We start from the raw sequence: 27,977 nt of genomic DNA on the forward strand, positions 1-27,977 counted from the left end.
GTACTGGGAAATGGACGCTTTGGAGAGATGGGTGTTGAAACACTGTATGACTGAAATCCAATCATGAACAGCTTTGTAATGGTCTGTCTCGCAGTGATTCAATTTAAAAAAATTTAAAAAGAAAGCGGTAGGGCATTTGCCTTGCAAGCGGCCAGCTTGACCGACCGGAGTTCGATTCCTCCGCCCCTCTCGGAGAGCCCGGCAAGCTACTGAGAGTATCTCGCCCCCACGGCAGAGCCTGGCAAGCTCCCCGTGATGTATTCGATACGCCAAACACAGTAACAATAAGTCTCACGACGGAGACGTTACTGGGCCCCGCTCGAGCAAATCGATGAGGAAAGGATACCCACAGTGCTGTTAGGCCTCCCACCTCAAGATCTGTAGTTTCATCTGCAAAGTCCCTTTCTTCCCCTCCGCCTCCTCCCCCCACCCATAGGTGACATGTGCTAGGGATGTGGGGAGTTTGCTTGTTTCTTTGTTTGGGGACCACACCTAGCAGTGCTCAGGGGCTACTCTGTGTTCGAGGTGAGTCATTCCTGGAAGTACTCGGGGACCATGTGGTGCTGGTCACTTAATCGGGGCCCACACATGCAAAGCCTGCGCGTGGCCCATAGACCATCTGTCTGGCTAGAGGTGCTCTGAGGAGCGACCATGGAAAGGGGACGGTCCCTCTGAACAATCCAGTCGGGGAAGACTGGCACTGTGGATGGGCAGATGTTTGTAGGGGACTTTGCTGGAAGACCCTCTGCCCCACTCCCTGCTCACCAGGCCACGTGCTGGGCCCTCCAGGGGCAGTCAGTTCTCAGCTGCCCGCACAATTCTCAGCTGTGCCCGGGTCAGGGGTCACACCTGCCGCCAGCATGTTTGCCAGGAGCTCCCCCTCACGCCACCATCTTTCTTTTGCAGCACAGTGTTTGTGCCGGAAGGCCCGTGGGTCAGCAAGCTGAGAGGGAAACTGAGGCAAGATGTCGGGCCGGAGCGGGAAGAAGAAAATGTCCAAGCTGTCCCGGTCAGCCAGAGCTGGGGTCATCTTCCCGGTGGGCAGGCTGATGCGCTACCTCAAGAAAGGGACATTCAAGTACCGGATCAGCGTGGGTGCCCCCGTGTACATGGCAGCCGTCATTGAGTACCTGGCAGGTAATGCACCAGCCCCCGCCCCGTCCTCCTGCCCCACCCACACTGACTGGGAAGGACCCCCCCACCCCACCCCTAGTCACTGCAGGTCACAGGGTGTCTGCACCCCTGCTTGGCCAACGTCTGTTTCTGCAGGTTTTGGTGGGAAGAAGAAGCAAAGGGGCAGAAAACTCCTGAGAAAACAGCTTTTCTAGACCAGCCCCCCAAAGTTTTAGGTGGTACAACTTCTGGGGGACCTACAGGGAGGAAAGGGTGAGGGTGCTGTTCGTTTGTAAAAGGAGATCACGTTATAACGTCCATTGTCCTGGGACCGGAACCATAGCAGAGCAGGTAAGGTGCTTCTCTTGCACAAAGCCAGCCCGGGTCCAATACAGCCCCACATATGGTCCCCCGAGCCCCTCAAAAGTGATCTGAGAGCAGAGCCAGGAGTAACCACGGAGCACCCCCGGTGTGGCCCAAAAGCCAAAAAGACCATCTATGAAACTAGAACACAATGTCCATAAATAACACAGACACGAGAGCTAAAGTCCTCTTGGGTTCATCTGGTTTTGCCCTCCCATCCCGGAGAGACCCTCTATTAACAGAAGGCACCTAGGAAACAGTTTTACGTATCAGTTATTCAGATCATTTTTTTTTAATGAAAGATGAGCTTGTGTGTGTGGACCTGAGTAATCTCTTTAGCTCTGTGTTGTTCTCTAATGTCCTAACTACCAGAATGCAAGCTCTGCAATATCGAAGATGCTTCTCAACTGTGCATGTGTCCATAGAGAACAACACATGGCAACATGTACAGTGGGAGCAGTTCCTGGAGTGGCCTTTTTAGTCACAAGCAACTAGGCCACTGACTTTGCCCAAGTAAGTAAAGGCCCTCCCGTTGATCATCGATTTGCTCGAGTGGGCCCAGTAACGTCTCCATTGGAGACTTTGTTGTTACTGTGTCTGGCATATCGAATACTCTCGGTAGCTTGCCGGGCTCTCCGAGAGGGGCGGAGGAATTGAACTCGGGTCGGCCAGGTTGGCCACGTGTAAGGCAGACGCCCTACCCGCTGTGCTATCGACTTTGCCCAAGTATCACAAATTCCTCAGACACCAAGGCGTCTTGGAAATTCAGTAGGCAAAAAAGCAAAGACCCTTCAAATTGTCTACCCTCGAAGCACCTCCCCGCTGCCACAGTTCAAAACCCCTAGGGCAGGGGCTGGAGTAATAGCACAGCGGGTAGGGCATTTACCTTGCACACGACTGACCCGGGTTCGATTCCCAGCATCCCATATGGTCCCCTGAGCACCACCAGGGGTAATTCCTGAGTGCAGAGCCAGGAGAAACCCCTGTGCATAGCCAGGTGTGACCCAAAAAGGGGGGGGGGGGAACCACCAAATCCCTAAGGCAGGGGACCGGACCCATTTTCTTTTCTTTTTACCAATTTTTAAAATTTATTTAAAAGTACTATGCTGTCAGGAGTGGCTGGAGCCATAGCACAGCGATAAGGCGTTTGCCTTGCAAACGGCTGGCTCGGCAGAGCTGGGTTCAATTCCTCTGCTCCTCTCAGAGAGCCTGGCAAGCTACCGAGAGTATCTCACCCGCACAGCAAAGCCTGGCAAGCTACCCGTGACATATTCATATGCCAAACACAGTAACAACAAGTCTCACAATGGAGACGTTACTGGGCCCGCTCGAGCAAATCTATGAACAACGGGAGGACAGAGCCAAATCTTCTTTTAATATAGAGAGTTGAAATTGATTAGGTAACAAAACTCCAATATTAAAATCAATAAGTATGAAAGAACAATTTTTTTATTATACAAATGTTTATATCTCATCATGGGGTTGCAAAGTCCTTGTGGAAGAATGTGCTCAGAATGTGTCTGGTGCCAGGTGAGCCTCTGTGTTATTGTTCTTGTTTGTTGAGTTTCGTTGGCTTCTGTGTTGCTTTCCCGTCTCATTTGGTGTTCTCTTGCTGGGCTGTCAGTATTGAGGAACTCGGTGTCTTGGGGGTTTTTGTTTGTTTGTTATATTTGGGGGTCCTATCCAGCAGTGCTCAGGGGTCACTCCTGGCGAGTTCGGGGCTCAGCATCATGCAAGGCAAGTGTCTACCCTCTGTACTACCACTCCAGCCCTGGACCCATTTTCTACCCCAGGTTCTGTAAGAGCGATTTTTTTCTCATTTTTAGAAGCTGAACGTCTTGGTCTTCCCTCAGCAAACAGCATGACCAGTGGGAAGAGCCCCAATAACTGTGACCTTCCCTAGCCCCCTTCTAGACAGGCCCCACATCTGCCCTTACTGTAGATGAGAGTTTGTTCCTGGGCTGAAAGGCAGTCCACAGTGAAGATCCCTCTGGAACTCGGGTCCGGGCTTGGGTCTGGGAGGCCACATCTGGAAATTCACCCAGAAGACATTCTTGCTGGTGTTCTTTGGGACAGCTGAATGCATCAGGTCCAAGGGCTGAGGGAATATATGTTTCCCATGTGGAATCCTACAGTGCACATGGAACATTCTCTGACTCAGACTACATCAAGTGTTCGTCATGTCACTAGAACAGAAATCAATATCAAGTCTCGATTCAGACCATAAGGCTAGGGAGGTAGAAATTTACCATGAAAAAAAAAAACAAACAGGAGGGGCTGTAGCGATAGTCCAGCAAGGAGAGTGTTTGCCTTGCATGCAGCCAATCCAGGTTCAATCCCCGGCGTCCCATATGGTCCCCTGAGCACCGCCAGGAGTGATTCCTGAGTGCAGAGCCAGGAGTAACCCCTGTGCAGCACCAACTGTGACCCAAAAAATCCAAAAAAAAAAAAAAAGGAAAAACACTCAAATATTTGGAGACAAAATAGTATGCATGCTGTTGAATAACCACTGGGCAAAGAAGAAACAAGATTCCTGAAAATGAATAAGAATGAAGACATCAGCTACCAGAATCTACTGAAGACAGCAAAAGGGGAACTAAGAGGGAGGTTCGTAGCACAGGTTTATACCAGGGCACCAAAAAAAAGTTAAATTAATAGTCAAAACCCTCTGGCGACCCAAAGTCACCATCCAGTTAAAAATGTAACTCCATCTGCATCACCCCATTCAAAATCTTTGAATTCCTGGAGCAATGTCTCAAACTCTACACCACTGATAAACCAGGAGTAGCACGGATGGAATGTGAAGCAGAAGGCAAACCAATCTCGATTAAGAAAATATAAATATATAAGTGCTAATCTTTGACATCGTGTTGATAATCTCTTCTACAAGGGCTTAATGGCTCCATGATGCGATATAATAATAATATTTACACACTTTCTTCCGAGGAAACATTTTTTGATCATTTTTAGCTAAATATTTATAATATTTAATATTTATAATATTTAAGGTAACGGCCCTCCCGTTGTTCATCGATTTGCTCCAGTGGGCCCAGTAACGTCTCCATTGGAGATTTTGTTGTGACTGTGTTTATAATAATATAATATTTTGCTCTCACTCTCCACTCTCTCCTCTCTTTCTCCTCTCTCTCACTCCTCCCTTCTCTCTCTCTCTCTCTCTCTCTCTCTCTCTCTCTCGATGCAGAGTTTACTTATGGCTCTGCACTTAGGGATCACTCCAGGAGGGCTCAAGAACCATTTGAAAAGCTGGGCTCAAACCCAGGCCAGCTGCATGTGGGGCAGCTGCTTTACCCGCTGGGCTATCACTCTGGTCCCTCTCTGTATACTTTTTCTCTCACTTCTTGTGGGGCTGGCATTAGGCACAGACTTAAATGTCAGTCAGATCCGTTCACCAGCTGTGTGACCTCACGCTAATTCCTTACCCTCTGAACTAGTGCACATCTCGCACCTAGGTACCCTCAGTAAACGGTCATTCCTCCCTCCTGCTCTTGAGAACTGAAGAAATCATTCAGGGCCAAGGGTATCATGAACCCCCTGAAGGTGCGTTTTCAGTCTGTCTTTGCATTGTAACGAAACAAGGAGTTTTAAAGCACCATGAATTGAAGAGAATCACAGGTCCTAGGAACGAAAAGGTGGGGAGCAGTTGCTGTTTGTTTTTTTTTTTTGCATCGATTGGTTTTATTTGGAGAAAGAGGGTTCCAAATGTGAAAGGCTCCTGTCGCCCTTGAAATGACTTTCCAGAGTCAGAGAGAGAACTTTTTTTTTTTCCCCTTTATTTTATTTTATTTTTTTTTAAAGTTGTAGATTTACAATTTTTTGTGCTTTGGTTTCAATTATACAATGATCAGATACCCATCCCTCCACCAGTGCCCATTTTCCACCACCATGGATAATATCCCTCCCACCCCAATCCCCCCATCCCCCCCGTCTCTGTGGCAGGGCAATCCCCTGTGTTCCAGAGAGAGAACTTTGAGGGCTGAGCATATGCTTTGCGTGCAAAGGCCCAGCACACACATACCTCCAACAGAGTCAGGAATAGCCCTTGGGTACACAGGCTGTGAAACACCCCCCCCCCCCACACACACACACACACATAAAAAAGAAGTAACCTTCAAAATTCATGACATAGTGTTGACTGGGATTCTACTTTAGGTCATGCTTGAGAGGTACAGCAGAATAGAGGATTCAGCATGGGTCGAGGACCAGGAGAAACACAAACATGCCAGCAGGGGTATGCTGGGGAGTGAAGTCAGAGGAGCTTTGGAAGCCTGTGCGGTGGGGAGAGGTGTGGGAGGTGGGGGGCTGCCTTATCATAATCAGAGGTTGAGTCCTAAGGCCAGGGGGCCGGAGCCATAGTACAGCAGGTAGAGCTCTTGCCTTGCCCATGGCCAACCCAGGTTCGTTCCCCAGCACCTCATATGATCCCCCGAACCCACCAGGAGTGATCCCTGAGTACAAAGCCAGGAGTAAACCCTGAACACCACTGGGTGTCGCGCCCAAGCCCACTTTTTTTTTAAGGAGGGAGCCAGAGTGATAGGACAGTCGACAGGGTGCTTGCCTTGCATATAACAGACCCAGATTTGAGCCTCAGCACCCCGGATGGTCCCCTAGCCCTCCAGGTACAAAGCCAGGAGTAAGCCCTGAGCACAGCCAGGTGTGGCTCCAAAAATAGGGAGGGTGGGCCAGGGGCTAAGACAGCAGTTAGTGGTGGGCATGTGCCCGACCCAAGTTCAATTCCCAGCACCCTGAGCAAGTGGGAAGCAGGCAGGGAGGCTCCCAGACACCTATGGGTGTGGCCCTGGAGACCCCTTCAAGCACCACCAGGGTATATGTGCAGGAAGTAGATAAAAGACCAAACATGCTAACCTCTCAGTGTCTGTATTGTAAGCCATAATGCCCAAAAGTACAGAGAGATTATGGGGAATATTGTCTGCCATGGAGGCTGAGGCAGGGTGGGAAAGGGGGGTTATACCGGGGATATTGGTGGTAGGGAATGTGCACTGGTGGAGGGATGGGTGTTTGATCATTGTGTGATTGCAACCCAAACATGAAAGCTTGTAACTGTCTCACGGTGATTCAATAAAATTTAAAAATAAAAAAATAAAAAATAAATTAAAAAAAGCACCCCCAGGGTGGCCCAGCTGGTCCCTGGCACGAAGGGCCCAAGCAGCACCCTCAAGCCTCTGCCTCAAACTGCTGCCAAGTTAGTGGAAATTGCAGGGGGGACCCTGGGCCTCCTGAATACTGGGAAGCCCCCCAGCCACACCAAGAACAAAGAGAGAAAATTAAAGTTGATTACCAGCATGAATGCACTAGACCAGAGTATCTAAAATAACATTAATTTCAGATGCTCTCTCCAGGATCTGAAGAAGTGTGTCCAGGCACATTCATCTCTGGTGCAGAAAACATGGTAACGATATAAATGAATTGTTGGTAAAGTCAACGTGCATTGCTTAATAACCCGAAAAGACACTGTCTGGGTGAACATGCAGTGAACTAGCACTTTTCATTCAGGAAACATCACACAAATATTTCATGCTAATGTCTATTTTATTCTAATTTTTTGCTAATTATATTTGCTTAGTTTATACGGCGTACTCATGCCCATTTTTTATTGCTGTAGACTCATAAATGATGGCATTTTCATGTGTTGCTTTATCTGAAATTACATTGATTCACATGGATCATCTGTTAACTTTGGAGCTTAATATTTATACCATTGTAGGGGCTGGAGAGAGAGCACAGCGGGTAGGGCGTTTGCCTCAAATCCGAACATCCCATATGGTCCCCTGAGCACCGCCAGGAGTAACTCCTGAGTGCAGAGGCAGGAGTAACCCCTCTGCATCGCCGGGTGTGACCCAAAAGGCAAAAATAAATAAATAAATAAATATTTATACCATTGTATCAGCAAAAAAGTCCCCACAACACACACACACAGTCACACATGTGTTTTCTCCCATGCTCTCAGTGTTGTCTGATGAATCATAAATGAATAAAAGCAATCAAACTTCATAAATGAATGAAAGCAATCAAACTTCATAAATGAATAAAAGCAATCAAACTTCATAAATGAATAAAAGCAATCAAACTTAAGGACCATCAATTAAAAAAAAAACATTTAAAAAAAACCCAGACCCCATTGTATAATTGTCTACTTACTTCTCCTTATAATTTCAGCGGAAATTCTCGAGTTGGCCGGGAATGCCGCAAGGGACAACAAGAAGGCCCGGATAGCACCGCGACACATCCTGCTAGCAGTGGCCAATGACGAAGAGCTGAATCAGGTATGCCCGAGATTCGAAGATGAGCCGCAGCACGGGCCGCCAGACCCACCGTGGCACATTCGACTGTGACTGACCACGGATCTTCCCTGCCGCGTGGCTGTGTCCTGGTCACATCGCATGTCCACCCAAACTGCACACAAGAATGATTCGGCTAGCCAAACCATCGATATTCGAAATCAGATTGCTTCTGCAACAGATTTTGTTATGGAACGTGGGTGTGGGCAGACGTTTCCTCCTTAAAGACGGTCTTTGTCGGGGCCAGAACCATAGTACAGCAGGGAGGGCACCTACCTTGCACACAGCCAACCCGGGTTCGATCCCCAGCATCCCATATGGTCTCCCAGGCATTGCCAGGAGTTGATTCCTGAGTGCAGAGCCAGGAGGGTACCACACCATGAGATGCTCTCATGAGAGCATCACCCTCAACCCACCCCGAACCCCTCAAAAAAGAGCTCTGTGGAAGATACAGACTGGTGTCTTTCTCATAGTTTTCCCAAACTGTGTGATAAGTAGTTCTGATAAGGGTCCAGTTCCGCTTACTATATTAGCATTGACCCTTTCTGTATCTTATTTACTGTAAGTTATGTATTAATTCTGATGAGGGTAGAGTCCTGCCTCATATATTAACATTTCCTTTTCCATCTCTTTTTTACTATAAGTGATGCAATGAGAAACTGTGACCCAAGGCATTCAGAAATAGGTGACAACATAGACAGCGTGTGACCTACAGAGGGGCTCAGGGCCAGAGAGTTAGTACAAGGGCTAAGGTGCTTGCTTGGCATGCAGCCAACCCCAGTTCAATCCCTGATTCCCTCAAGCAACTCCAGGATTAACCCCTGTGCATAGAGCCAGGAGTCATCCCCGAGTACTTTCAGGTATGGCCTCAAAATCAAATAATAATAATCAAAGTAATAATTTAAATGTCCCAGAAAATTAATGAGTGGTGTGTAGAAGTACACACTAGCAATGAAAATAAAAAGAAATCCCTACCTCACTCCTGGCATTCATAGCATAAGGAAACACATAATATTTTTTATATGGGGCTAGAGTGGTAATACAATGGGTAGGGCATTTGCCTTACAACTGGCTGACCTGGATTTGATCCCCAGAACCCTATGTGGGAGGGCCAGAGCAATACAGCAGGTAGGGTATTTACCTTGCACGCGGCCAACCCAAGTTCAGTTCCTAACATCCCAAAAGGTCTCCCTGACACCGCCAGGAGTAATTCCTGAGAGCAGAGCCAGAGCCAGGAGTAACCCACAAATGAATGCAGTTATTCTATATCCGTCCCTCTCCTTCAGACTCATTTCAGCCAGCATAATACTCTCCATGTTCCTCTATGAGCGAATTTCATGACTTCATTTTTCCTAATAGCTGCGTACTATTCCATTGTGTAGATGTACCCTAGTTTCTGTATCCAGTCATCTGTTCTCAGGAACTTGGGTTGTTCCCAAGTTCTGGCTACTATAAATAGTGCTGCAATGAAGATAGAAGTGCAGATGGTGTTTCTGCTGTTTGGGGAACCCCAGGACATATTCCCAGAAGTGGTATTGCTGGGTCAAATGGGAGCGCGATTTCTACTTTTTTGAGGAATGTCCATATTGTTTTCCAAAAAGTCTAGACCAGTCGACATTCCCACCAACAAAGAAACAGAGTCCCTTTCTCCCCGCATCCGCACCAGCACTGGTTGTTCTTATTCTTTTGGATATGTGCCTGTCTCTGTGGTGTGAGATGATATCTCATGATATGATATCTCCATATGATAACATAACAAAAAATTATGCTTTGATTTACATCTCCCTAATGATTAGTGATGTAGAGCATTTTTTCATGTGCCTTTCGGCCATGTCAGAAGTATTTCTGAAGAGGAGTGGATGCCCCTCGGGATACACAAAGTGAAAGATACAATAATTTTTACTTCTTTTATTTCTCATCTCACTCTTAAGCTGTTTTTGGTGAAGAGTCTGTAGATTTCTAATCCATCATCAACTGGTAACTTCCAAAATGGCAATAAGAAATAAACTCTGAGGGAAAACATTTAAAGCAATACAAACTCTTTTTCGCTTGTTGCTGTTAGCGCCAATCAATGTATAATAACTAACATTTTGCTCTAAGTGTTTCTAGACTCTTCTTGGTTCCTGTACCTTATTACAGACGTAACTTTGGGCCTGCCTAGGTGTACCCCACTGTGTGCAACAGTTAGAATGTTTGAAGTGTATCTTAGTGAAAGGCAGCTGTTTACAAAATAAAAGTGGATCAATTTGGGATATGCATGGTCAAAGATTTGGGTGATAGAATACATGATCAGAAGAGGGTGTTCTGTAGGTCTAGTGCTAGCAGTGACCTCTGAACCGCGTTTTATCAAGCTGTGCCACCCACAAGTAAAGTAAAAGTAAAGGCCCTCCCGTTGATCGTCGATTTGCTCGAGCGGGCCCAGTAACGTCTCCATTGGAGACTTGGTTGTTACTGTGTCTGGCATATCGAATACTCTCGGTAGCTTGCCGGGCTCTCCGAGAGGGGCGGAGGAATCGAACCTGGGTCGGCCTTGTTGGCCGCTTGTAAGGCGAACGCCCTACCGCTGTGCTATCTCTCCACAAATGAAGCTTTTTATCCTCTGTTATGTCTAGAATTCCTGAGTCCTGGGTCAGTATGGCTGGTTGTCAGCCTCTATCTCTCTTTAATTTTATTCCCCCCCCCCACCAACTTTATTTATACACCCTGATTTACAAACTCGTTCATAACAGAGTTGTTTGGGGCACTAAATGTTCCAGCAACAATCCCACCACCAGTATGACCTTCCCTCCATCATTGTCCCCAGTTTCCCACCCCCTCCCTAAGCCTGCCCCCTTAGCAGGCGCAAAATTATTTTATATTGCTTTGTTACAACAAAGTGACAAATAGAATCATCCAAAAATACTTCAGATGGGGCTGGAGCAATAGCACAGCGGGTAGGGCGTTTGCCTTGCACACAGCCGACCCGAGTTCGATTCCCAGCATCCCATATGGTCCCCCGAGCACTGCCAGGAGTAATTCCTGAGTGCATGAGCCAGGAGTAACCCCTGTGCATCGCCGGGTGTGACCCCCCAAAAAAAAATAGTTCAGTAAAACAAAGTTTGTGAAAATTGTCGTATCTCACAGAGGGGTTATTAAAGTTATTGTCTGAGGATTCGCTGAGTTGTTAGGTGCTAGCTGAGCCTTCTGTGTTATTGTTTTTGATGTTGAGCTTAGTGGGCTTCTGTTCCACTTTCCCATCTAATCTACTCTGCTCCTACTGGGCTGTCAGTATTGTGAATATAAGGTGCCACACAGCTGTGTGGCCACGCACCCCAGGAACTATAGAACCGGGATGAGTCTTTGGCCCTGTGTCTCCTGAGATTAGTCGTGATGCTGTGAAGATGAGCCATTTATATGCCAGAGGCTTCAGGTGCCTCCCTTTCGTTTTAATTTACCTTTTGGTACAAGATCATGGGACGCTGTGGCCCTCCCTGCCAGTGAAACAGGAAAGCCCAGACTGCAGAGTATGCCAGCCCACTGGGAAAGCCAAGACCAGGCTCACCCCATCCTCTGCCCGCAGTGAGAACTGCGCCCAGCCCCAGCGACAGGCTGTCTCGGCTCAAACATTTTCTCTCTGCAGCTGCTCAAAGGAGTGACCATTGCCAGTGGGGGTGTCCTGCCCAGGATTCACCCCGAACTGCTGGCCAAAAAGCGAGGGACCAAAGGCAAGTCGGAAACCATCCTCTCCCCTCCTCCAGAGAAAAGAGGGAGGAAGGCCACATCGGGCAAGAAGGGAGGCAAGAAATCCAAGGCTGCCAAACCACGGACGTCCCAGAAGGTGAGCCAGTGATTTTCATGGAACCTGAGAGATGGGGGCGCGGCGCTGAAGGACACATGCTCTGGGTGGACACTGGGAGGAATGGGCGGGAGAAGGGTGAGGGAGGGCGAGACCAGAGGTTTCCAGACCCAGAGCACAGGCGGTTGTCCTGGTTCCAGATCTCCACCGTAGTCCCAAGTGCGAAACGAGACAGGAGCTCCCTCTGCATCTCTCTCCTGGCCTCCGTGGTGCCTGGTCTCATTCCATGGCCTGGGTTGAACCCACGGAAGCTGGGTGGCCGGAGAGCCTGACGTGCCAAGTCACAAGTAGCTCACAGATGCCGTTTGTGGAATAATACTTTCATCTGCCACCCAGTAGTGCAACCACCAGCCACCTGTGGCTGTTTAACTTCGAATCCCAATGAGTTCCAAGTCGGTTACGAATTCAGTTCATCATGGCATTGGCCGTGATGTAAGTGCTCGGTGTCCCCGAGCAGTGCACACAGGCATTTCTCTGGGGGCAGATATTGCTGCTGGATGGTGTCGAATTTGTACATTTTCCCTCCATGCAAATACACCAGACTATCTAAGAGACCAGAGAGATAACTCAGATGGCCGGATATCTAGCTTCGTATGGTCCAGCTTTGTGTGCAGGACCAGGTTGAATCCTTGGCTTTGCGTCTCATATCCTCAGCGCTGCTAGGAGTGACCCCTGAGCACTGGATCAGAAATAGCTCCTGAGCACTGGTAGGGTGATCCAACATCTTAGGGGGAAAGGAGTTCATTCCACTGCTACCTTTCGCAGGGAAATCTTAGGGAGAAGGCTGAAAATGAGCCTGCTCATTCTGCAGACATTGAAAAGAACAGGATAGAGCCAGAAAGCCAGTGCAGGGGCTAAGGCTCTTGCCTTGCGTGTGGCGGACCCCAGTTCAACTCTCCAGCGCCAACTATGGTTCCCCCAAGCATCACCCTGAGTAACTCATGAGCATAAAACAAAGAGCAGCCACTGAACGTTGCTGGGTGCAGCCCAAAAATAAGAAAGAAAGAAAGAAAGAAAGAAAGAAAGAAAGAAAGAAAGGAAGGAAGGAAGGAAGGAAGGAAAGAAAGAAAGAAAGAAAGAAAGAAAGAAAGAAAGAAAGAAAGAAAGGAGCAGGAATAACGAAACTGTGTCCAGATTTCTGGGAGGACAACAGGCATGTGTGAGGCCCCTTCACAATCTCTGGGGAGCTCCTGTTTTCCTTTCTCTCAAACTTCTGCCCTTTATTTTCCTCCATTCAGAACAGCAGAACGTCAGCCCCAGCCCTTTCCTTTCATATCCAAGTTCTGGATCGATACAGAAGAGCTTAACGAAGTCACTAGGATTTTGTATAAGAGATTGCAAGCATGTATGTTAAACCCAAACAAAAGTGTTCTCTACTTTTGGTACAGCAGTGGGCTAGATTATGAAGGGTTGCGCGGCCACAAATGCGGCTGCACACTCCAGGAATTCTGAAATTTAGAACGTGATTATAGAGCAGATTCACTCTTGGGTAGGGCATATGTTGCTCTCTTTTGGAGCTTTATTTCAGAATCTGTTTTACTGGATTTTATCCCATCTGTCCTCCTGATTTCTGCCAACAGTCCAAACCAAAGGACAGTGATAAAGAAGGCACTTCCAACTCCACCTCTGAAGACGGGCCAGGGGATGGATTCACCATTCTGTCTTCGAAGAGCCTTGTTCTGGGGCAGAAGGTAATAAGAGAATTGTAATGTGCTGTAGTCAAACACAACTGCATTTTTATAATCTACTGTTTACAAGCAATGATGCCTCCTGCATCCCTGTAACTAACTTTCACTCTTGTCTTGAATTACTTATTTGTAAACTACGGGATGATGGCAGTGTTGCAGTGTGGGAACAAACCAGCTCTTTAATGCCGAGTATTATTAATCCTGACATTGATCTGTCAAAAGTAGGCATAGAGAAACTGGCTGGTGAGTGGAAAGGGTGGCACCTGCGGTTTTGCTGGACTTCCCCTATGCTCCCTTTATTCCCACCAAAACTCCAAAGCTTAATTTCTCACGCAGCCTTTAGGAGGACCACCTCACATGGCTCGGTGCAATTTCTCAAAGAGAGGAAACAGAAATATGTGTTTCCCCAATCTTCCTGGTGTTTGAGATGAATTATTTGCCACTCATTTGGTCTGCTTGCCTCTGCAGATCACAGAAAGAAAATAAACAGGGCCATACATTTGAACAGTCGTTGGGTGCCAGGCAGACATGCAAATAACTCACTCCCATGAGCAGAAAGGTTGCAGAAGAGACTATTTATCTGCCCAGTCAACTGGAGCTGAAATAAGATGCGTGAGGAAACAGTCAGTTAATCATAGCTGGAAGCCAGATGTGAGCAATCTGACATTAGTGTGAAACTTTATTGAAGTGAAGTTAGAAGAAGCACGGAAAAGTGGGGACTTCCCAAGTCTCCCCCAGGAAAAGGGGGAAGCCGAGAGGCCAAAGTGATGGGTGCCATTGGGGACTGCCCATCTCTCCTGATGAACAGCGGTGTGGCCCCGTGGCTCCGCGGCCTCTTACATTGACATAAGAGCGAGGGAGGTTGTGTGTTGTCGGATTTCAACTTTCTCACCTTCTCCAACGTTCCTTCCTATTGCAGCTGTCCCTGACCCAGAGCGACATCAGCCATATTGGCTCCATGAGAGTGGAGGGGATTGTACACCCCACCACAGCCGAAATCGACCTCAAGGAAGACATCGGTAAGGTCCCTGTTTGTTTATTGGGGGGCCACACCCAGCAGTGTGCAGGGCTTACTTCTGGTTCTGTGCTCAGGGCTCACTCCTGGCGATGCTCAGGGACCATGTGGGATGCTGGGGTTGAACCCCAGGTGGGCCACATGCAGCACAAGCACCCTGCCTGCTTTCCTGCCTCTCCAATGTTCTCAACATGCGCGTCTTAAACTTTAATGAAGCATTGTAGGTCATTAGTGTTCAGTTTGGTGAATTTGATCGTGAGGGTAGAACTTACCAGCACCCCAGAATTCACTTGCTTCCCCTTTTCCATCACTGTGTGTTCCAAGGTAACCACTCTCGGGGCTTGGAACTGCACAGAGCCATTCAGCTACTTCAGGTGTCAGGTCAATGAGATTGTCTTTTCTCTCCAGCAACTTCGGCTTAGCTCCGTCTTTCTGAAATCCTCCCATGCTGCTGAGTTGGAGTTGGGGCTCATTCATTATCCTTCCCGTACCCCTGTACAAATAGGCCACGATTTGTTATTGCGTTCTGCCCCCAGTGAAGTTGGGCAGCTTCCCATTTGGACTACACCGACTGATGCTGCCATGAACTTTGCTAGAGATATTTGGGGTGAAAATACTGCATTTATAGATGTCAGAAGCCTCAATGTCAAGAACAGCGCAGGGAGACCACGTGCAGACATTACTTGTAGCTGAGCCCCGGGGTGGCAGCACCCTAGGGTGCTCTGCTGGCTCACTAACCTTCCCCCCATTATCTCAGAGAACTTTATTGCTGGGAAAAATATATAAGCCCTGGGAGTCAGAGCAGAGGGCGCTGCTGCATCTGCTTCTGCTTCTGCTTCTGCTTCTGCTTCTTCTCCTTCTCCTTCTCCTTCTCCTTCTCCTTCTCCTCCTTCTCCTTCTCCTTCTTCTCCTTCTCCTCCTCCTCCTTCTCCTCCTCCTCCTCTTCTTCGTCTTCCTCTTCTTCCTCTTCTTCTTCTTCTTCTTCTTCTTCTTCTTCTTCTTCTTCTTCTTCTTCTTCTTCTTCTTCTTCTTCTTCTTCTTCTTCTTCTTCTTCTTCTCTCCTCCTCCTCCTCCCCCTCCTCCTCCTCCTTCATTTAATTGACTGAGGTTCTGTGATACACAGTTCTGTTATTTATGGTTTCATGTTACCTAATTCCAACACTATACCCCTCGCCAGTGTACCCCCTTCCTCCCCCAACGACCCCAAGGCTCTGCCTTCCCCCTCCCTACTCCCCAAACTCAGTACTGCGAATCGTTTCTTCTGTTCTCTTGCCTTTAGTTCTTTGTTGCTGCCGGGCTCTGCATCTTCGAGTCCCACCCATGAAAGATCATTTGGCATCTTTCCCTTTCCTTCTGACCTGCCTCGCTCAGCACGAGAGCCTCATGTTCCATCTGTGTCGTGGCAATTTGCTTGATTCTATTCTTTCTTTGAGCTGCACAGTATTTCATTTTGTGTCTATATCACACAACTTCTTGATCCATTCACCCAGAGTTGGGCATTTGGGTTGTTTCCATGTCTTGGCCATAACCTAGGTGCTACAATGAACTTGGGGGTACACAGATCCTTTCGAATTAATGTTTTTGTGCTTGGAATGGATGCTGAGAATGGTATGGCTGGGTCATGTGGCAGTTCTAGTTCTGTGTTTTGGAGACATCTCCGTGTTGTTTTCCATCGAATCTGAGCCAGACGAAAGTGCCGCCAACAGTGAATTGACAGAAAACCCTCTCCTCGAATCCGGCCCCAACCCTCGCTGTCCTCTGGGGACACGCTCTCCTTTGTGGCTCTTCAGCTCGACTTTGAAGTGTGTCCCAGCTTTCCGTACATGAGCTGCACTGGGCTGGCACTTGACTTTTTTTTTTTTAATTGAATCACCGTGAGACACAGTTACAAAAATGCTTTCATGTTTGAGTTTCAGTCACACAATGATCGAACACCTATCCCACTACCGGCATATAGTTTCTACCACCAATGTCCCCAGTATCCCCCACCTAAGCCGTCCCTCCCCCTTCCTCTATGGCAGACAATTTCCTTCTTACTCTCGCTCTACTTTGGGGCATTATGATTTGCAATAAGATACTGAGAGGCCATAGTATTTGGTCCTTTATCTACCTTCAGCACACATCTCCCATCCTGAGCAATCCCTCAAACCATCACTGACGTAATGATCCCTTCTCAATTCCCTTCTCCCCCAGCTCGTGAGGGAGGCTTCCAACCATGGAGCAATCTTCCTGGCTCTTGCCTCTACTGTCCTTGGGTGTTAGTCTCATGTTAATGTTATTTTCCATTCCACAAATGAGTGCAGTCATTCGATGTCTGTCCCTCTCTTTCTGACTCATTTCACTTAGCATGTTACTCTCCGTGTCCATCCACTTAAAGCAGATTTCCTGACTTCATCTTTCCTAATGGCTGCATAGTATTCCACTACGTAGATGTACCAAAATTTCTTTGTACATCTTTGTACAAAATTTGTACAAAGTTTTTTCGTCTGTTTTTAGGCACTTGGGTTGTTTCCAGATTCTGGCTATTGTGAACAGTGCTGCAGTAAACATACAAGTGCCGATGTCATTTTTTTTTATGGTTCTTGGGTCACACTCGGCAATGCACGGGGGTTACTTCTGGCTCTGCGCTCAGGAATTACTCCTGGGGGTACTTGGGGGACCATATGGAATTCTGGGAATTGAACCCGGGTCGGCCGTGTGCAAGGCAAATGCCCTTACCCACTGTGCTATCGCTCCGGCCCTCAGATGTCATCTCTACTGGCACTTGACACTTCATCTCAGGAAAACAGCAGCACCATTTCTCTTTGGGCGTCAGGGTTATAGTCACAGAGAAAATGCTGGTCTCAGAGCAAAAACTCGAGCTCAGATCCTCAGATCCCGGCAGTGGAGTTTCTGGAGTGTGGGTCTGCGTCCTAGACTTCATTACCTCCTAGCGGTGTGACTTTAACAGGTTTCTGAAGCTCCGTTGCCTCCGCTGTGAGTGAGGAGAATCCCAGTGTGTTTCTCTCAGGGGTGCTGTGAAGATGACAGAGGGACGGAGCTGAGCACGGCGTCCAGTTCATGAGTCTCGGCCACAGTGTTGTCATTTTTCTTATTGCTTTGTTGTGAGAAGCAGTCCCTCCCCTCCCGAGAGTCTGTCCTCCACTCTGTCACTCCAAGCAGTCAACCTCTGCAAATCAAGCCCTGCTTTGTGCTTTCCAAGACATTCTCTGTTATTACAAGTAGAGTTCAGGCCTTAGTGTCGTTGCAGGATCAAAGGACGTGCCACGCGCACCCGGTAATAATCACCATCAACCCATCGCCAAGTCCGCTCAGCTCTGCTCACACACTGAGGCATCGTATCATTTTATCCGTGAATAGTTCAGAACAATAGGGGTGTTTTCCTTGAACAGTGTAGCTACGATACCATTATGACAACTGACAACATCAGCCGAGCCAGGGATGTACCTCAGTGGTAGAACACTTGCCTTGCAGCTGAGGGCTCCAGGCGCCATCCCTAACAGCAGGAAAAGAATTCGCTTCTCAGATATTCTGTCAGGGGCTGGAGAGATGGTACAGCAGGGAGGGCAGCTGCCCCGCACGCGACCGACCTGGGTTCGATCCCTGACATCCCATCTGGTCCTCTGAGCACTGCCAGGAGTAATTCTTGAGTGCAGAGCCAGGAAAATCCTGCCTCCGTGCTCAGATTCTAAATTCACTGTCTGTTCTTTGGTGGGGGGGGGGGAGCCATAAACAGCGATGCTTGGGGGCTCTTCCTAGATCAGTGCTCGGAAGTAGTCCTAGTGGTGCTCGGGAGACCATAGATGGCACCTGAGATTTGGACCAAGGTCCGCTGTGTTTACAGTAAGTGACTTAAGCTTTAGGGGATTTTGCTTGTTTGTGGGCCACACTTGGTGATGTTCGGGGCTTACTCCTAGCTCTGCACTCAGAGATCACTCTTGGCGGGGGCTCTGGGGACCATATGGGGCACCGGGGATTGAGCTCAGGTCAGCCGTGTGCAAGACAAGTGTCGTACCTGCTGTGCTATCACTCTGGCCCCAGTGCTCTAAATCTAACCTCTTCAGCCTTAATCTTATCCTCATTTATTCTTCCTCTTTTTTTTTTCCATTCAGTATCCAAATAAGTCCACACTGCACTTGGTTATAGATAAAGTTATTACGGCTTATAATTTTAGTAAGTGAGAGCTAGAGCAATAGCTCAACGGGTAGGGTGTTTGCCTTGCACATGGCTGACCCGGGTTCGATTCCTCCGTCCCTCTCGGACAGCCCGGCAAGCTACTGAGAGTATCCCGGACACACGGCAGAGCCTGACAAGCTCCCCGTGGCATATTCGATATGCCCAAAATGATAACAACAAGTCTCACAATGGAGACGTGACTGGTGCCCTCTGGAGCAAATCGAACAACAGGAGGGCAGTGCTACAGTGATGATTTTAATAGCACTATAGCACTGTCCTCCCGTTGTTCACCGATTTGCTCGAGCAGGCCCAGTAACCTCTCCATTGTGAGACTTTGCCGTGTGGACGAGATACTCGTGGTAGCTTGCTAGGCTCTCCGAGAGGGGTGGAGGAATTGAACCCAGGTCGGCCGGGCCGGCCGCTTGCAAGGCAAATGCCCTACCGCTGTGCTGTAAGTATTCATAGATTTAATAATTCCCTCTCTCACACCTACTGCACACACACACACACACACACACACACACACACACACACACGCAGCACACAGCCTTGATTCATTTTGTTTTCCAGCTGACTTGTTGAAGAAGCAAGGCCATTTTTCTGATTGGGTTTCCTGTTATATTAATCGATCGTCTCTCCTGGTGTTATCAAACCCGTTTTTTTCCTCTGTTTCTCATATCAATTAGTCACTGGCTTGATGAAATGAATGAGACCTGAGTTCAGAATTCATTGGTAGACACAGACATGCTGCCCGGTGCATGTGCTGCTGTTGCCCATGTGGCCGAGTACATGTGTCACCCGCATCTCCCCTCTTGAGATGTGGACTTTGATATGCTTTCACACCTAATGCTGGAATGTGTGTAGGGTCTCTCTCCTCCCTTGGAGAAGTCCGTGTTCTCTCTTGAGTGCATTTCTCTCTCTCACTTTCTGTCCCCCGGTCCCCTTCCTAAAAACCTCCAAATAAAATCTGTTTTACTTCAAAAAGCAAAAATCATTGGTACCATCCAAAACCGCCACCCTGGGGCTGGGACTGCAGTGGTAGTACAGTGGGGAGGGTGCCTGCCTTGCATGTGGCTGACTCGGGTTCGAGCCCTGGCACCCCATATGGTGCACTGAACCCACCAGGAGTAGTTCCTGAGTGCAGTCAGGGGTAACTCCTGAGCATGGCTGGGTGTCGCCCAAAAAAACAAATAAATCTAAAATATTTTAAAACAACAACAACAAAATAATGCCACACTGTCGCCCCAGCCCCCGAGTCCCACTTTCCTGCCTTTTTTCCTCCCGCCCCTAACACTGTCACTCGGTTCATTGATGACCTTGGAAGAACCGCTGCAATGGCCTCCCCTCACTCTCCACAGGGAAGGCCTTGGAAAAGGCAGGGGGAAAGGAGTTCTTGGAAACCGTCAAGGAGCTTCGCAAATCCCAAGGCCCTTTGGAAGTTGCTGAAGGTAAGCGTGGGACGGGCCTCGGCCTCACTCTGTGGAATGACACGCCTTGGCCTTTGGGGTGCCGGACAGAACAGGCCAGGACAAGTGGACAGCTGCCGCCGCCTCTCTGGGACACAGATCACCTGGCCAGGCCGTTTCCTCCACTTTGGGAACTGTGTGAAGTGTCCGGTTCACTCAAGTCAACTTGCATCAGAAATCACATCAGAGGTGCCCCCCGTGGTGCACGGCCCTCACATCACTACTGTCCACTTCCAGAGCATTCTTATCGCCCTCGGTGGAAACCCCATTAAAGGCATGTTCCGTGCCAGCCTCCCCGCTGCCCCCCTCACTCCCTGCAGTGTGCCTTCTAGCTCCAGGAGTTTACCCGGTCCAGACGTGGCGCATGAACGGCATGACATCGCATGTGTCTGACCTCTTGTTCCGGCTTCTTCCACTCCGAGAGTCATTCCCCCCACCGCCCCCCACCCCGTTGCAACCTGTGCGCCCCTGCTTCCACCCCCATTGCGGCCAGATCACCTTGCGTTGCCTTTATCCACTCAAGACTCTGACTGTTGTGAGTGGTGCTTCTCTGAACCCTTGTGCACAATCTGTTGGGCTTTGGGTTTGGTTTGGGGGCCATACCCAGCGGTGCTCAGGGCTTCCTCCTGCCTCTGCTCTCAGGGATCACTCCTAGTGGGATTCAAGGGGCCGATGAGGTTCTGGGGATCAAGCCTGAGGCTAGGCACGTGCTGGGTGAGTGCCCTGCCCGCTGTACAGTCACTCTTCCGGCCCTGCGCCGTTTTCCTTTGAACCCGTTTGCAGGGATATGGGTCACTCTGGATAGTGAGGCCAACCGCACCCACCAACTCTAGTGACCGCTGAGTCAGAGTCGGGGCTCCAAAGGCTCGTCAAATCCCATCTGTCCTCAAGCACTGACGTCTGGGGAAACAGGCAGATCCGTTAGTGGAGCACACCTTCTCTCTGGGGGCGTTGGGGAAGTGCCAGACGGAGATGAGATGGCTGCAGCTGGTCAGGGCCAGTGGACAGTGGGAAGCCTGGGTCCGCGGGCAGTGCTGGGACCCTCTGTGGATGAGGCAGGCACCTCTGCAAGTTCGAATCGGGAACTGTCATCACCAGATGGAACTGCAGGCCCCGGGCTGACAGTTGCCACGTTTGCCACGTCCCTGCCAGTCCCCTCATGCAGCCTTGAGAGGTGGCACCTCTCCTTTGAAATTAAGCTGACCGGTGTAGGTACAGACAGAGTTCAGAGAGCAGGAAGGGATAGGATATAGTGGGTGTGATCCATCCTGACCCAGAGTAGGGACATTTCTGACGTCCAGGAAAACTTGAAAGGCAGCCCAGCAGGAAGGGACGGCTGTGTGAGGGCTGACGGATGCACAGAGCAGCCTGCAAGTGGAAGGAAGCAGGGAGGGCCCGTTGGCCACCAGGCCCACACAGTCGCTCTGTCGGGACGGGGAGAGGGCGGAAGGCCCGCAGGTACAGGCATGCATGCACCAGCCTCTTCCAGCTCTGCTGAAAGAGCTGGGAGGCCCTCGCCAGAGGAAACAGAAGGTGGGGGGCGGGGGCGGGAACTCACCAGGAGCCCAGAAACCGGTGGGTCTTGGGATTCCTGGTCTCAGGCCAATCAGTGTCCGCTCGCTTGGAAGATGGGGTAGGAGGGAATGTGGAAAAGAGGAGACAGCTCACCAGGTTTCTGCTGTATTTCATTCCTAATCACCGCCAATCATCAAACAGACCTTTTTTTGGGGGGGGGGGTCACACCTGGCAATGCACAGGGGTTCCCCCTGGCTCTTCACTCAGGAATCACTCCTGGCGGTGCTCGGGGGACCATATGAGATGCTGGGAATCGAACCCGGGTCGGCCGCGTGCAAGGCAAACGCCCTACCCGCTGTGCTATCACTCCAGCCCCCAGACCTTTATTATAGGGGCCATCGCGAGAATACAGTGGGGAGGGTGCTTGCCTTGCACGTGGCCGACCCGGGTTTGATCCCCAGCGTCCTCTACGGTCTCCCGGGCACTCTCAGGAATAATTCCTGAGTGCAGAGTCAGGAGTAGCCCCTGAGCCTTGCTGAGTGTGGCCCAAACACAGATAAACAAAAAAAAAAAAATCGATCCTTATTATGTATATAAATATATGTCATCAAGAGAGACTAGATTGCCAAGGTGCTGGCTAATCGGACCCACTCAGTAGAAGGGCCAGACATGACCCAGCGGGCAGGAAGGGCAGCAAGAATGCCCCTCCACCTTGGCATTGGGGACCGAGGGGGGAAGTGCCCACCCTAAGGAAGCTGGACCACAAGCGGATGCTCCCACACATGTGCAGGCGAGCCCAGTGGAGCCCCAAACCTCCGGCAGGACAGTCAGTGGGAGGTGACCCACTAGGAGAGTGTCCTCAGTTGACACAGAGGCCCAGGCAGCTTCTAACGGGACTCAGGCCAGCCCCAACCTCCAGCCAGGAGACGTGTCTGACTTCAGCCCACAGCTGAATGGGATGGAAATGGCCCTGGTGACAGAAATGAAGCCAGCAGAGGGGCTGTGCTGTGCAAATGGCCTGGGGTCCCAGCACAAAACGCGGACGAAGGGATTGGGCACCAAGGATGTGGGTACAGGCTGGACCAAGAGTACCTGGTCGGTCCACGGGCACCTGCCACTGCTAAGTGGTCAATGAAAGCTGACAAGGAAATAGTAGTGTAGATGCCTGGCTCACACCAGGGCTGAAGCAGGCACGAGCACCAGGCCCGGGTGGACAGGAGGAAGAGAGGCTACTTCAGGGCCCTGGGGCAGAAGGGATACCACGGTGTCACTGGGAGCGAGAATTAGCAGGGACAGCCTCCCAGAAGGAGGAAGGGACCCTGCAGAGTCCCCTTGGCTATCATCCCACCCGAGAGAGTCTAGAAGTTCTAGAAGTCTCCTGCAGCAGCACTGCGCTCCGGGAGTTCAGGTGTTTGCAGGTGAAAGAGACTCACCAGGACCCCCCCCCACCCCCATAGAATATCTATAGGTGCTTCTGCCAGGTGCCAGCATCCCAGCCCCCACATCAACGTGTCCCCGGTGCTTCCCGGCACCAGAACATTAGAGTCATGGCCAGCCTGCCAGGGAGCTTTCCGTTCCCAGCTGCCCGGTTGCCATGGGAAGGTTTTCCAGGGTGTCCTCATGGGCCGCCCTCCAAATCCAACCAAGGAGGGGCGGCGGCTGCCGGAGCTTCCTCAGTGAAGTGTGTGACTTGGCACCGCCACGGAGCACATTCTCCTCGTTCGAAAATGACGCTCCCGGGCTGGAGTGATAGTACGGCAGGCAGGGCGCTTGCTTTGCACGCAGCCAATGCCAAGGCCCAATTCCCGTCATCCCATATGGTCCCTCGAGACTGCAGAAGCAATCCCCGAGTGTGGAGCCAGGAGTAATCCCTGAGCATCGCCAGAGACTCCACAGGGACGGGGAGACAGTGCAGCAAGTACGGCACGTGCCTTGCCCTCAGCCGACTCCAGTTTGAGCCCCACGCCCCACACGGTGCCCCAAGGACTGCCAGCCAGGATTCCTGTGCACAGAGTCAGCCCTGAGCACTGCCGGGTATGGTCCAAAAACAAAACAAAAATGTCTACACGCCTGTACGTTCATTTCCTACGGCGGGTACCAAATTATCCCACACTTAGTGGCTTCAAGCAAGCCGGACACCTCCCTCTTAATTCTGGAGATCCACAAGGAGCCTCGAGACTGAAGTTGGCAGGGCTGCCCGACCCCCTCTGGGTAGGCCCTGAGACCTTCCTTGGCCGCCTCTCTCCACTGTCACGGCCTTCTGTCTTTGTTCCCCCCTCCACTCCCTCACCTACGGTGGCTCCCGTCAGGCCCCAGCCCTCTCCCAGACACTCCCCTTACCTTGTGGGCATGGGCAGGGGCTCTGTTGCCATGAAAGGGTAAGTCCTTGGGCGCCGGGTTCCAGGGATGCGGGTAGTGGGGAGTCAGTCCTGGGCCTCACACCACCCCCAGAGGTGACTCCGAGGTAGCCACTGTTTAGGCTCCTCTGTCTGCAGGGACGCGCTGGCCAGGTCCGGGAGGGGACAGCCGCCACCTGGCCACGGCAGCACCCAGCGCTCCTGCCGCCGTGAGTCGCAGTCCCCGCTGACTCAGGGGCAGTGACCACTGCCCCGCCCTGTCTGCTTGGTCCCCCTGCCTGGCAGAGGGCCTCGGGGTTCAGGAGGAGCCACCGGAAATGACCTGCAGTGTTTCTCTCTCGCGTGCCAGCTGCCGTCAGCCAGTCCAACGGACTTGCGGCCAAGTTTGTCATCCACTGTCACATCCCTCAGTGGGGCTCTGACAAGTGCGAAGAGCAGCTCGAAGAGACCATCAAGAACTGCCTGTCAGCCGCCGAGGACAAGAAGCTCAAGTCCGTGGCATTTCCCCCCTTCCCCAGTGGCAGGTAAGTAAACTGGGGGCTCCTGCCATTCGGCCCCCCTCACTCAGTCCTGCACCCCTCCAGAGACTGACCCAGGGAGCCTCCTGGCCACAGAGCAAGAAAGCCCTTCCCAGCCTTCAAGCTGCACACAGGGGGTTGGAGCAACGGGACAAGAGTGTAGGGCACTTTGCCTGGCATATGGTTGGCTCAGGTTCGATCCCTGGCACCCCAAAGGGTCCGCCGAGCAGGAGTGATCCCCGAGCACCGCCGGTCGTGACCCCAAAGCCAGAAGAAAAAGACATTTTAAAACTAGGGGAGCTTCGAGAGCTCGCAGCTCATCTGTCTAACTGGGGCAGGGGGAGGCAGAGGAGGGGCGCATAGATCAGCCCGAAACAGGCCTCAGCAAGCTGGAGCCTCGCGCCGTGATGCTGAGACACCAGGGGCGAGTGAGAAGGCGTCTTAGCAGGGCCCCAGAGCAGCCCTCCCAGGGCCGGGGTTGACCCCAGAGGCCACTCTGACAGTTCCCAGGCACTGGGGCCAGGCCAGTGAACAGCTCCGCCAACCTTCCCGGGTACTGGGGCCCTGCCCAGAGTCCCCGATGTTGGCATTTCACTGGTATGTCCACTCAGGTCAGTGGGGGCCATTGGAAAGTGATGGTGGAGTGTGCTTCCGAGCCCACGGCGTTGCCTTTTGTGACGGCTTGTCCTCCCTGTACGCCAGTTTGTGGCACTGAAGGAGACCTGCTGTTTTTTTTGGGTTTTTTTTTTTTTGGTTTTTTTTTTTGCTTTTTGGGTCACACCCATTGATGCACAGGGGTTACTCCTGGCTCATGCACTCAGGAGTTCCTCCTGGCGGTGCTCAGGGGACCATATGGGATGCTGGGGATCGAACCCAGGTGGGCCACGTGTAAGGCAAATGCCCTACCCGCTGTGCTATCGCTCCAGCCTCGAAGGAGACCTGCTTTGAAGACTAGATATTTTAAAATGCTGAGTTTGTAGGGGTTTGATTTTTTAAAATTTTTTAATATTATTTTCATAAAGTTGTTCACAATCATTGATTACATTCAGTAGTTCAACACCAATCCCACCATGTAATCCATGTAATCCCACCTTCCTACCACCATAATTTCGAATTTTTCCACCATCACTGAAGCCTGCCCCACAGGCAGATGCTAAATAATTTCGTTTTGCTTGTTATGAAGAGTACGAGATGTCATGCGGCTGCAGAAGTGGCTGCGTGCCCCTGGAATTCTAAAAAATTTCATATTTGGGGTCCAGAGGCATCTCAGCGTGCTACTCTCGTCAGAGATTCATTTGTGAGTCTCTGAATTATGATCATTAATGTGCTTGAATGGTGCCCAGAGGCAGTTCATGGGTGTGACTGCCAAGGACCCAGAAGGGCAGGGAGATGGGGGGGGGGGGGTGTCGCCCACCCCCAACTCCAAGCAAGCCTGGAGATTCCAGTCACTAGTCCCACGTGCCCGGGTTTTTCAGCAGATTCATTCTCATGCGTGGGAGGCTCGGGATGAGGCTGTGGTCAGCCACAAGCATGGCTGTGATTGGGTTCTGGAGGTTGGCGACTGCCAGGGTTCATTTGGGACAAGTGGGGGGACACCCCTGCCCCCGCTGCAAGTTACCCACTGAAATCAGCCTGGCGCAGGGTGGGGAGGCATCGCTGCAGCATGCTGGTCTCTTGCAAGATCCGTTTGTGAATCCAGGTTTCGATTTTTGTTACGAGGGGCAGACCCAGCAGTGCTGGGGGTCGAACTCAGGACCTCACGTGTGCTCGGCCACATCCGCTGTGTCCGTCTCTGAAATCAACAGGCTTATTTCTCTATTTACGTATTTGGTTTGGGGCCTACACCAGTGGTGCTCAGGGGTCACCCCTGGTGGGGTTCAGAGGACCCCATGTGGTGCCGAGTCGAACCCAGGACAGCCATGTGGGCCTTCCCTGCTATATGTTCTCCCTCTCAGAAGCGTCTCTAAAGACAGCTCGGCTGGACTGAGACCTCAATTCAGGCACACCTTGCAGTGTCCTTTGACCTCAGCTGCAACCCCCAGCTCCCATGAAGTGGGCAGCGTTCCCTGGGCCTGCCCTTCCTACCTGTCCCTTCGAGTCAGATCAGGTCAGCACAGCCACGCACAGTGACCAGCGTGAGTGTCCAGGAGGAAGGACAAGGCACCGGCCCGAGGTCCAAACTCCTGTAGCCGCCGACCCAAATGACCCTACTCACCTCCTCTTTCCCTTGGACACAGAAACTGCTTCCCCAAACAGACGGCAGCGCAGGTGACCCTACGAGCCATCTCGGCCCACTTCGACGACTCGAGCGCGTCCTCGCTGAAGAACGTCTACTTCCTGCTCTTCGACAGCGAGAGCATTGGCATCTACGTGCAGGAGATGGCCAAGCTGGACGCCAAGTAGCCGACAGGAACCCTGGCGCAGGCGGGTGCGAGCGGGGGTGTGTCGTCCTTTCAAGGAGCCGAGGGTGCTGGCGGGCAGACCCCGCCCCCCCGGGTGTGGCCTTTGTCACTAACCAGATGTGCCACCTCCCCACACCCCGGGGCTTCTTTCCCTGTCTTTCTTCCCGTTGTTTTAGAAATTTTGCTGGGTTTTCTTTCCTTTTTCAAGAGGACTTCTTTTAGATTTATAGCCTTGACTTTTACACACACACACCAGGTCTTTTAAAAAAATCTTTCTTGCCAGGGTGGAGGGCAAGCCCAGTGGCTTGGGTGGTGTGGGCTGTCGACACTCGGTGTTGGGGAGAAGAAAATCTGGAGGCAGCTCGGGGCACTTCTTTCCTGCTTTAGTGCCCCTCCTCTCCCGGCCCAGTAACGTCTGTAACTGCTCCCGAAAATGTTTGGCTTTGGGCTTTTTCGTTGTTGGTTGGTTGGTTTGGGTTTGTGTTTTTTTTTTAAAGAAAAAGGAAAAAAAAAAGATGCGGTGTCTTTCTTAGGACGTACTCTTTTATTGTCACATTGTCCTCAACTTGGAAAGCCGTGTTCCCCAGGGTGGGATACTTCTAGAATGTTCTCTATAGAGCGGCTGAAAAGCCAAACAGCCCCCCTCCCCCAACCATTCCCCACCCCCACCCCCCCACACACACACATAAAAGGCTTCGGTTTACAGGCACCAGGTTTGCTTCCTGGGGAGCCTTCCACAGGGGCCCCGGCAAGGCCCCTGCAGGTAGAGGCGGCTGGCGTGGCCTCAGACCCACAGCTCACACGGGGCTGGGTGGGACGGCTGAGAAGGCGGGTGTCCGCACCCAGAGACCATTGTGCGGGGGCCTGGGTACGGCAGGTGGACTCAGCATCTACCACTGCTGCAGGGACGTCGCCGCAGGCCCCCTCACAAGCCCCTCGGACAGGAAGTCAGTTCCATCTCGGAGAGGTGGCCAGGGGCTGCACCTGGAGCACCTCCAGGCCAAGCGACATTGCAGGTGGCTGGAAACACAAGACCCCCTCCCTGACCCCCACTCGCTCCGGAGTTGGTCACTTGCAGATGGACCTGGGACACAGGCTCACCCGCCGAGCCCCACCACCACCACCACCACCCCCCTCCACACCCGCTCACCCCCCTTCTACGCCCCTCCGCATAGATGCCACCAGCGGCGGCACCACTTCGGGGGTAACCCC

The 27,977-nt window shown here is 51.1% G+C and overlaps 1 protein-coding gene across 1 annotated transcript; it reads left to right on the plus strand.

Annotated features, from left to right (window-relative positions):
• Positions 1 to 906: 906 nt before the first annotated feature.
• Positions 907 to 26,766, plus strand: LOC130022692 (core histone macro-H2A.2). The gene is made up of 8 exons (XM_056113481.1): positions 907 to 1,137; positions 7,672 to 7,778; positions 11,413 to 11,610; positions 13,209 to 13,319; positions 14,236 to 14,335; positions 19,866 to 19,955; positions 24,195 to 24,369; positions 26,601 to 26,766. The coding sequence occupies exons 1-8, from the start codon at positions 966 to 968 to the stop codon at positions 26,764 to 26,766; spliced, it is 1,119 nt and encodes a 372-aa protein (XP_055969456.1). The 5' UTR covers positions 907 to 965.
• Positions 26,767 to 27,977: the final 1,211 nt, after the last annotated feature.

The sequence above is a fragment of the Sorex fumeus genome, unplaced genomic scaffold, assembly GCF_029834395.1.
Source record: "Sorex fumeus unplaced genomic scaffold, SorFum_2.1 ptg000020l, whole genome shotgun sequence".
Taxonomy (NCBI): Eukaryota; Metazoa; Chordata; class Mammalia; order Eulipotyphla; family Soricidae; genus Sorex; species Sorex fumeus.